The sequence below is a fragment of the Panicum virgatum genome, chromosome 2N (assembly GCF_016808335.1).
Source record: "Panicum virgatum strain AP13 chromosome 2N, P.virgatum_v5, whole genome shotgun sequence".
Lineage (NCBI taxonomy): Eukaryota > Viridiplantae > Streptophyta > Magnoliopsida > Poales > Poaceae > Panicum > Panicum virgatum.
Window position 1 is genome coordinate 61,621,757 of NC_053146.1, and position 10,601 is coordinate 61,632,357.

The window sequence follows — 10,601 nt, forward strand, 5'->3', positions numbered from 1 at the left end:
CCTGTGGAAAACAAAATCGTAAACTGATCAAAAATGCATGTGTTTACTAAGGAAAAAAAGGTAAAACTGAACTGTAAGTGAAATTTTCATATGCAGGAAAAGTGTTTGTGAAAAACATGGATGAAGCTAATATATGGATGTTGAATATGTTTCTCGAAAATTTGTACAGGTTTGTTTCTCTATGATTAGGAAATAAACACGAAGAAACACACAGATTACAGCACACTAGATATAAGTAATGTTCTTCTTTCAGGTTTTTGCGAATCGGGTTTATGATCGTCGCGAGAAGGAAAGAAATGAAGCTTTGGCACAAGTCGAAGCTATGCTGCTCGAGGATGGAAGACCTACATAAAGAGTTGTTCAAGAAGTGCAACGTGCAGTTGACCGTGGATTTGATCTGAACTCAAAACATTTTGATTTGAATGAGGTTTGGAAATGAAGTTATGTGCAAATTAAATCACTGTCAAATAAAAAAAAGTGTTTCAGTGCATTTTTTCCTGTAGGTAATACAAGCAGTGGAGGGTGAGGGCTTTAAGCAAGGAGAAGGTGAATGACAAGGCCACGTGATGAATGTGCAAGTAGTTGATGATTTGCTAGATGATGGTGGAATACATGCAGTTAGCACAGAATTGTGGTGCAATGACATTGCTGAAGATGTACTTTTAGAAGAAGATGATGATGCCGTAGAAGAAACAGATATGGACAATATGTTTGATGAAACCAACTACCCAACACTGACTGAAATAGAAAACGCAAAAGAACCAGAAATTGGCATGTGTTTTGCTAGTAAAGATGAGGAATATCATTTCTTTAAAGTGTATGCTAGGAAGATTGGTTTTGCAATCAGGAAAGACACACATACAAGTCAAGAGTGACTGGATTGTTACATAGACAGGTGTTTGTGTGCAACAGACAGGGCAGAGGTGTGCTGAATGATGACCCAGGAAGAAAGCGAAGGAGCAACGTTGTCATGCGCACAGAATGCAAAGTCTCAATGCGTGTGAAACTAGATTCAAACCAGTGGAAGATTATTGGTCTCAACTTGGAGCGCAACCATGAACTAGCCCCATCAAAATGGCTTGTTCATTTCATGAAATGCCACAAAAGCATGACACCAGCTGAGAAGAAGTTTATCGAAATATTGCAGAACAGCAGGGTGCCTCCAAGAAAAGTAATGTCCATATTCAGAATGCTGAGGATCCATCTTCGAGCTGTGGGTTTCGATGCAAGAGATGTCACAAATTTGAAAAGCCAAGAAAATAAGAAGCATAGGAACAAGTATGTTGATGAGTTGCTGACATTGTTCAAAGATAGGCAGAAGAGAATACCAGGATTTTACTATAGCTTGCAGACAAATGAAGATGGAACAGTACGTAGTGTGTTTTGGACAGATGCAGTTGGCAGGTCAAACTACAAGGTTTATGGAGTGTACATATCATTTGACACCACGTTTAGCACTAACGTCTATGACATGCCATTTGCACCAATAGTGGGAGTGGACAACCATGGCAAGACAATTCTATTTGGATGTGGTCTTCTGAAAGATCAGACAGCTGAGAGTTTTGAGTGGTTGTTTGACACATTCTTGGCTGCTAATGATGGCAAAATACCAAAGACAATAATAACAGACCAGGACCAGGCAATTGCAATTGCACTGAATTCTAAATTTCCATATTCAGTACGAAGGTTCTGCTACTGGCATATCATTAAGGTAATGAAGCAGAAACAGTATGCATACTTTAAGGCTCGTAAAGGTTTGTACAGAGAAATCAAACGAGCTGTGAAGGACTCATTCACACCAAGTGAGTTTGAGCAAAGGTGGCATGAAGTTCTAACAAAATACAATGCTACAGACAACAACAGATTAAATTACTTGTATAACATAAGGAGGTACTGGGTGCCAGCATACTTTATGGACTGTTTTTACCCTTTTTCAAGTACTACTGGACGAAGTGAGAGCACAAATGCAATGTTCAAAGGATATGTCGCCCATAAGGACACAATTGTAAATTTTTTTGCTGCTTATGAAAACATACAGGAGAAGAGTTTGTCATCGTTGGACAGGTGCAGATTTGATTCTGAGTTGAAAAAACCCAACCAATGGTCATACAATTGTTTGGAGGAGGATGCTTCGAAGATATATACAAACGCAATTTTCAGGAAAATTCAAAAGGAATTCAGGAACAGCACAGCGTATGGGGTTGCAGAAATAATTAATGGAAGGTTATATGAGGTGAAAAGGAAAACTGAGTACAAGGATCTTGAATTTCATAAAGATTTGTTCACTGTGGAGGTCGCAGATAACAAGAAAGAGTTCAGTTGCACTTGCAGGAAACTAGATAGGGATGGCATTCATTGTTGTCATGTTATTAAGATTGCTGAAAGGTTAGACCTTTTGGTATTACCAGAAAGCTTTGTTAAGTATAGGTGGACAAAAAGAGCAGACCATGATGTTTCGTTAGCTACAGGTCAAGACCTAGTAGTTGGCGGAAGCAAAGCAAGTGAATCTATTCAATACTGCATAATGATGGTTGACATTGCAAACTATTGTTCAAGCATTGCTGGTGACAAGAAGGCAGTTACTTTATTTGCTACAGAGTTTGAAAAACTAAAGGAAAAAATTACAGAAGAAATGAAAAAAAATTCTGAAGGCAATGCTCAAACCAACCCAGAGAACATGATAGGAGGCCAAGGGAGCCCTGCTGGAAGCAACCAAGAGAACGAACCAGCACGTGAAACCCCAATCTACAAAGACCCCCCACGTGTGATTAAGAAGAAGTCGAACACAAAGAGAAAAATTCCAATTAGAGAGAAGGTGGAAAACCAGATGAGGGCATAGGAAGCAAAGAAAAATAAAGTGAAAAAGGCACCTACAGTGAAGAGGTGCAGTGAGTGTAAAAGCACAATGCATGACAAAAAGTCATGCCTAGAAATTGGAAAGATGCTACAGCTACCACAGGTGATTTCATTGTGCAAAAAATTGATTATACAATTATATGTTTTGGTTGACCATATATTATTTTGGTCAGTTGAGGCAAAATATATATTAATATGCTTTTTTTGAAAATATGTAGAGACTACAATGATGATGAAGTTCCTTTGATCACAAGAAATACAGTAGATGAAAATGAATGTGCAGGCTGAAGTAAGTAAGATACTACAAACAATGCTGAAGTTCCTTTCATTGTTGTCTATCTTTACTAATGTCCTAATAGATGAGTATAGAAAGTAACCGTTTTTTTCAAAACAAATTTTGAATATACAGGCTGAACTGAAAGGGAAGGTGAACTCGGCTGCTACACATGCTACAACAATGCTGATGTTTCTTTGATAATACAAACATGAAGACATTGTCTATAGCTATAGATTTTTAGGATATTGTTGTGTTTAAAGAAAAATGCAATATCTGAGTATGATGATGCTATGTACTGCTCAATTTTTAAGTGAAAAAAAAACACGACAGGATACTTACCTTTGTTTTTTTTTGAGAAGCTTCTTGATACTTGGAAGGATGGCAAGATTGCCCTCGTGACAAAGCATGTAAACAGCTGCTTGTGCTCTGAGATTATACATTTGTTCCTGCAGTGTGGGCATAAACATTTGACCATAAATATAAAAACATTAAAATTCATTACATTGAATGTTTTTAGAATATATGGGTGCAAAAAACAAAGAAATCAGACATTATGTTATCAAGTGGAGCCGCCCTCCTCCCATTCCATGACCTCATGAAATTCATAACAAAAATTCCACAGTCAAAACTGCCAAAAAAAAAGAAATGAAAAAAAGGATTAGGCTTGAACATGGGGATGTGTGTTAGCTCCACACAAACAAAAGAAGGAGATGTATATATGAAGATATATATTATGCGTACTTTGAACTCTGCTGTGGTGCATCTTGGTAGGCTGTTCTGAAATCAGCTATGTTTATGCGCCCGTCTGAATCGTACATTGCTTGAAAGGCCCTTACAAAATTTGTTTTCTATAAATTTGAACACAGAAAGAAAATAAAAAAAGGGGTTATGAGAACCAAAAATTCATGCTAAAACAAAATTTGTTCACTAATCAAAAATACATACTTGCAATGAAAAAAGAAAACAAACTAAATATGAGACATCTAAATCAGATTACTCTAGTATAAAAAAATACATCAACAGAAATACAGTTTGACAGAATATATGGAAGCATACCACAGCGCTAGTAACTTCTTTCATCTCATCAGTTAATTTGGTGGAGCTTAACACATCAAAACGAGTGTCTCTCATGTTTACCACTTGAAGCCACCAATGGCCACCATGTAGAACAGGAATCATAACCTGGGAAAAAAAAGGAGACAACAAAAATATTCAGAATAGAAAAAATGAGTGATAAAAATATGACCTCACAAAGAATATGAAAAGATCCGGAATAAAGACACAAACCATATCAACTTTATTCAAACTGAATTTGATGGTGGAATGATGGAGCTTCTTCTTAAGCAGTTCAATGTCAAGACCATTTATTTTCATGTGATCCTAGTAAAAAAATTGTCAATTTTTAAAAGTCAATCATACATTGCAAAAAGAAAAAAAGAGAAAAAAAAAAGGAAAAAATAAAAGTGAATAATTAACTTACAACTTCAGCAGATGTCAAGAAGCCCTTGGTTATTTTTGGTTTTGAAACTTTGCTTTGATCATGCATAAGTGCTTCAGTGAATACGTTCATCACAAATGTGCCGAGTGAGGGACCGAAACCGGCGACCAGAGGGGGGGTGAATGGGAGCCGATCAAAATTTCTTCTGAAATCGATCCGTCGGCCTATATCCCAAAATCACCATAAGCCTTCAAGAGTTCTAGGTGAAGTTTGGAATAGCTATGAAGGAGCTAAACCATCACAAACAAGCCCTAGAACGAGCGAGCGAAAACTCGGAGGCAAACGAGAAAATCAGCAGACCTGGCAGACGCAGACCGGTCAGACCGCCTACATAGACCGGTCAGACTGGTTGGGCTGGAATTGAAATCCCAGACCGGTCAGACCGGTTTCACCGACCGGTCAGACCGGTTGCTCCCAGACAGCCCGCAAACAAAGCTTCAAATGTTGAATCTCGAGCAAATGAAGTCCAAATCCAATGAAACCTGGAGGATACCTTCACATCTGTCCCGTGAACATATCCCCAAGAGATCTCTCCCAAAAGATTAAAGGATCTTGAGAATTCGGGGGAAGATCAAAGTGGATTGGGGTTTTCTCAAAAACACAAAAACTCCAATTCGTGAGAACTCGCAATTCCAGGGGGTTTGGCACTAGGCTAGATGCATAGGAATCATCACAAAGAGTTCGGCAAAACACGAATTCACGGGCTTGATTCCTCTAAACACGAAACATCCCAAAAAAGGAGAAATCAAGTCCAAAACGCAAAAGAGAAAGGGGAGGACGGATACTCAGTGCCCAAAGGTGAATCTCAAACGAATTTCATTCATTAATCTCAGAGGAATTCACCTATACAAAGACTAGAGCCTACCACACCATCATCCACCCTCTAGATTGGAGAGATTAGCTATAATCTAACCTTCCTTTGCGTTGGAGACCTTGGCCCTAACCTGGAGCAGGGGGGAGGGGAAGGAAAAATCGAAAATGACTCAAAAGGCTCAAGAGACTCACCCAGCCACGGGCTGGTGGGGGTATTTATACCCAGCTGCTGCGGCCAGACCGGTCAGACCGGTCGGGTCTGCAGCAGCCCTGTACACGTCCTCAATCAACGGTGGAGTTTCTTTCTTCGACTCGAAGTCTTCCCTGTGATGCCTCCACGTTGACGAAGATCCGGTCCGCAATTTTTGAGGGTCCGCGAAACCCGGGTAGATGGCCGGTTTTGAGAAAATCACCAAAACTCCACGCGCGGGAAGATTCTCACCTCCACGCCGTGGCCCTAGAAGCCGTTCCCGCCTCGGCCTCCTGACGGCCCTAGACGCCGCCCGACGCCCGTCACCTCCTCGCCCGCAGCGAGGCCCTAAATGCCGTCGACGCCCGTCGCCTTCGCTAGTCCCGAGACCGACGCCCGTGCCTCCACGACTTGGCGTCTTCAACCACCGTCCGCTTGCTTGGTTTTGTGGCGCAAACCAAGAAACCCGCCTTCCGTCGTCGCTTGTGCCCTCGATCTAGGAGTGTATGCCACAGCTGCCGCCCGGCCTGTGCTCCTCCACAGCAGCTCTCCGTCGACACTTGACGCCCGTGTACCTGCAACCAAAGACCAAGCGAACGATCACACCGCACGGTTGATAATTCACTCATCACAGGCAGGATAGAGTACTCAACATTCCTCACCGAGCCATTTCTTTGGCCTCATGGTATCACCAAACTCTCTGACAGTGATAGACATTCGCCCAATTTGCACACATTCTGGACTGTTTTCAAAATTGAAGAAAAAAAGTAGCACAAAAATGTTAGGGCCTTTATCTCTGCAGCGCGAAAAAATGATGATAACAACTATTCTATGCCATTGGGGAACCGAAAAAGAAACTTACTTGGGATCTGTATCCCTAATCCGTTTTGTGGCAATGTGGTAGACTTCTTTTTCAAACTCTGAGAGCACAACTTTTGGAGCCTTTGCCTTCTCACCTTTTAGGAATGATTCCAGAATCCTCAAAGCACGTTTCTTATGGCCCAATCCAGAAAGATCCTTCATGGTTGTCTTTGTACTTGTCTCTGGTAAAACAATCTCCAGGGGTGTTGTCTCTGTCAATGTCGCTGGAACATCTGTATTTGGTTCAGATCTATGCACACTGGTTACTGAATCTTTTGATGTTCCATCATCTGAGGACTTAGTTGTAGCAACTTTTAGTTTCTTGACTGGTGATCCACACAGCTCTGTACCAGAAATATTAGCAGCCAGGGGGCTATTCCTTTTTGATTTCCCAGCTGAAATGCTGATTGAATGAGCATCAACTTGACTCTCAGATGTGGTGTGGTTTGCTGGAGACATTGTTGAAGACCCTTTCTTTTCCATCTCAGACCCGTCAGATGTTTGCCTGACAACAACATCAGAAATGGCCTTTTTGTCTCCAAGTAGACCAGTATCAACTTGTTCAGGATGTGCTAAAGAAGGAGTTGACCTGAGAACAGAACCATCAATATTTGTGCGTGTAGCATTGGAATCATCATCGTGTGTGCATGATAAATCACCAACAACATCTTTGATGATCTGGGAGGTTGGTGAGATAACTGGTGACATTTCCTTACTGATGACAATAGGACTGGGTGCCTGCTGCTCATCACTGTGGCCATTTTCGGTTCTGGAAGCAAAGGACTTGGCTTGCTGCAAGTTGTTTGTGGTGTTAATGGCTGCTTCATTTACAGTAGCTGAATCTTTGGGGGCGGGAGAATTACTGCATGGATGCATGTCAGTCTGAGCTGGGACTTCATTTGCACTATTTGGATCAGCTGTTGGTGTGTGAAATAAAGCTGCTCTGGAGGCTTCCTTAGAAACATTCTGAGTAGCAGTTTTTGATTGCTCCAAGCCAGTACAAAAAGATTTCACCATATCACAACACTGGCTCACAAGCAAAGGTTCGATAGATTTGACATATTGCTGAACAGAATCCTTGAAAAAACTCAAGCACAAGATCCTCAAATGCTGGTGCACCTGTGAGAAAAAAATGTATAAATAAAAAACTAGAGCCACAATTTTAGGCAGAATTGAATGAAGTGGAAAGGTGGGGAGAGAAAAGGATGTGCACCTCTGCAGGAGCTTCAGAGCCTAATGTGGATTTTATAAATGCATCAACATCTGGGTGCATGGATTCCCCACATAAAACTTGCAGTGACAACTGACTTGCACCTGGCAACACTTTACGTGCAGACTCAAGATCAACAGTGTAACTCTGGCCACGAACTGAGCTGGTTGGCCTTAAAAGTGGTGACATTGGGGAATTTGCCTATTTTTTTGTTTGTGTATAGATTAGTTATTATATCAGAATGAAAAAATGATGTATATGAAAAAAAGGATAGCTGAATGAAATACAAGTCACTAGTGTTTTTATATACCTCGTGTTGCTCATTGGTATTGTGTGTACCATATTGGACATTTGTAGCAAAATTGCCACCGTGCGTTCCAGGTTCATGAGGAGCGTTGGTGACATCTGTCCCATTAAATCCACGCAGTGTAGAAGGGTCCATTTGGTGTTCATTGAATAGTGTGTCCTCAACTCTCTTGAACTATTATAGAAAACATTAATTCATAAAAAAAATTTAGAAAAACAATGAATGAAAAACAAATAGAAGATAAATTTTGACATGATGAAAAAAAATACACAGGGGGTACCTGAATGTCTTTGGTTGCTGACTGAGCACCATTGTAATTAAGTATAGCATTGTCATCCCACACAAGAATCCTGGGCAGAGTTGGTTGAATAATGGTACGATCCACAACCAAGTAATCAAAATATGCAGCCTGCATGGGGAAAAAATAGAAAGGAGAAAAAAAGTTCAGTCAAAAATTGAGCTGGAGTGTCTGGTAGTTGTTAAATAGAAAAAGGTTCGTAGTTACCACAAGAACGAAAAGACACCCACCGAGTGTTGCCTTCGCAGTACTGTTTCCTTTCCTTGCATTATTCTGGAAATTCATTACACCAAGGTGCAAGCAATCTGCTACAGAACTGCACCAATCATAATCTCTAATTCCTTTAACAAAATATATGCTCTCATAGGACTGATGACTAACTGTGGCGCTACTTTTTGGACACAAAAAGATGCCAAGAGTTACGAGCAAGAAAATCCTAACAAACTTGTCACCATTCAGCTGAGGGGTGATCATAGCTATCAGGTCATCAATTTTGGCAGCTTGGTTTTGCTGATTTGTATCTTTCAGAATGCCAGACTTTGCACAACTAGATGATTTGTTTGGGACTTTCTTTCCTCCAAATGGAATACCAAGGATCTGATGGACAGTAACTGCATCAATCTTAAAAGATGAGCTGCCAAAACTCTTGAACTGTCTACTCTTTGGATCATAATGCTTGGCAATCCATAAGACCAGTGCATTTGGGATTGATGTACATTTGAGGGAGAGGATTGAACCAAACCCACAGCTTGTAACTGTATCTTTTTTTAGGACCAGTCAATCTTCCAATCAATTTGACCATCTTTGCAATATTGAATTGAGAACTAAATTTCTGTGGAAGCAGAAAAAACAAATTAACACAGAATATAAAAAAACGACACACAGAGAGGTGTGTATGAGGGGAGTAGAATACCACAGGTGAATTACATACGGAGCATTTCTTTAGCTTGCTTGGCGGAGATAGATGACTGTCACCGCTATCACTGTGGCTTGCATCAGCGTTTCCATTTGAGGTGCCCCCCTGAAAAACAAGGAAAAAAAAGAACATGCATATAACACAAAAAAAAGTACTGCATGTGATGTACCAGACAAAAATATAAGCCCAGCCATATCATGGTTTTGCATGTGTTAAAAAACTGCCCCAAGTTGACCTTGTTAAAAAAATTAGCCTAATCATAACTAAGACCTTAAAAAAAGCAGTAGCAGCTGCTGTTACTGCAGTTCTCTAAAAAAAAGAAAAATTCTATGTAATTGCTTGGCACATGCCACCTAGTAGAATGTCACCACACCACAACTACATCTATGGTAAAAGAACACATAGGTAGTAGCAGCGTAATTAAATGGTTGATTAAAAAAGTAGAGTTGACACATTCAGAAGCCGGCATCGCAAGAATTAAACTGTAGAAGCTTTCTTCTGCAATCCAATTAATTAATAAATTAAGTGTGACCAGTTGGTGAAATCGAGATCAGATGGTTCATAGATGGTTCATAAGCTGGGCAAAAGGTATAAGCACAAAAACAAAAATTCCACACATGATAATCTAGCTGGTAATCTGATAATCTGTCAATCTTGTGCTTTCCGAGGCAAAGAACCATGAGTATAGGCATATGAGACTTAGAAATGCCACCACTAGGAGAATACTGAAATATTTGTAATGTTATAGGCATTTAGAAGATAAATAAAACGTAAGAAAAAGTTCTGTGTAAGTACTAATTATCCTACATGAGGAACAATTTAAAACAGAAGCAAGCGCTTTAAAAAATACTCATTATAAGATACTTAGAATCTAAACCTAACAAGAACAAAATAACAGTATATCAGCAGAAAAAAAATGTGGTGCAAATTAATATATCAAAAATTGAGCACGAACAAAATATGTAGTGAAAAAAAAGTGACACAAAAAATAGTATGAAAAGGAGAAATAATCAACAACCTTAGAGTTAGTATTAGAAGCTTTGTCTTCACTGCTTGATCCGTTAGGATCGCTTTCGCTGATAACATTCATGCCGTCTGCTTTTTCCTATTAAAAAAAGTGCAATAAATTTGATTAGAAAAATAAAAGGATTCAACAAAAAATACAACTGAAAAAAATACACTAGGATTGGAAACAGGTGTAATGGGGTTGAAGCATAAGACAGCGGGGCGAACAAAACATGCATGTAATCGAAAAGAGGCACCAAAAAAATCGAATCAAAACCGAACAAACGAAGCGGAACTGTACAAACCCTAAATCGAGCGCCTAGCGAACAAAAAACTAAACGAGATCGCGCGGAAATACTAGGGCTGCGAG

The 10,601-nt window shown here is 39.9% G+C and overlaps 4 protein-coding genes across 4 annotated transcripts; 1 reads left to right on the forward strand and 3 right to left on the reverse strand.

The window, feature by feature from the left end:
* Positions 1 to 566: 566 nt before the first annotated feature.
* Positions 567 to 2,839, forward strand: LOC120662864 (protein FAR1-RELATED SEQUENCE 5-like). The gene is made up of 3 exons (XM_039941925.1): positions 567 to 817; positions 913 to 2,385; positions 2,557 to 2,839. The coding sequence occupies exons 1-3, from the start codon at positions 567 to 569 to the stop codon at positions 2,837 to 2,839; spliced, it is 2,007 nt and encodes a 668-aa protein (XP_039797859.1).
* A 1,277-nt stretch (positions 2,840 to 4,116) lies between these two features.
* Positions 4,117 to 4,712, reverse strand: LOC120662865. Its single transcript, XM_039941926.1, has 4 exons — positions 4,614 to 4,712; positions 4,421 to 4,513; positions 4,190 to 4,315; positions 4,117 to 4,131 (listed from the first exon to the last, which is right to left on the reverse strand). The coding sequence occupies exons 1-4, from the start codon at positions 4,701 to 4,703 to the stop codon at positions 4,117 to 4,119; spliced, it is 324 nt and encodes a 107-aa protein (XP_039797860.1). The 5' UTR covers positions 4,704 to 4,712.
* Positions 4,713 to 6,282: 1,570 nt separating this feature from the next.
* Positions 6,283 to 8,427, reverse strand: LOC120662866. Its single transcript, XM_039941927.1, has 5 exons — positions 8,293 to 8,427; positions 8,016 to 8,186; positions 7,709 to 7,906; positions 6,497 to 7,614; positions 6,283 to 6,376 (listed from the first exon to the last, which is right to left on the reverse strand). The coding sequence occupies exons 1-5, from the start codon at positions 8,425 to 8,427 to the stop codon at positions 6,283 to 6,285; spliced, it is 1,716 nt and encodes a 571-aa protein (XP_039797861.1).
* A 200-nt stretch (positions 8,428 to 8,627) lies between these two features.
* On the reverse strand, positions 8,628 to 10,351 carry LOC120661633. The gene is made up of 3 exons (XM_039940537.1): positions 10,245 to 10,351; positions 9,242 to 9,331; positions 8,628 to 9,142 (listed from the first exon to the last, which is right to left on the reverse strand). Exons 1-3 carry the CDS (start codon positions 10,314 to 10,316, stop codon positions 8,978 to 8,980), a joined length of 327 nt encoding a protein of 108 aa, XP_039796471.1. The 5' UTR covers positions 10,317 to 10,351; the 3' UTR covers positions 8,628 to 8,977.
* Between the last annotated feature and the right edge of the window lie 250 nt (positions 10,352 to 10,601).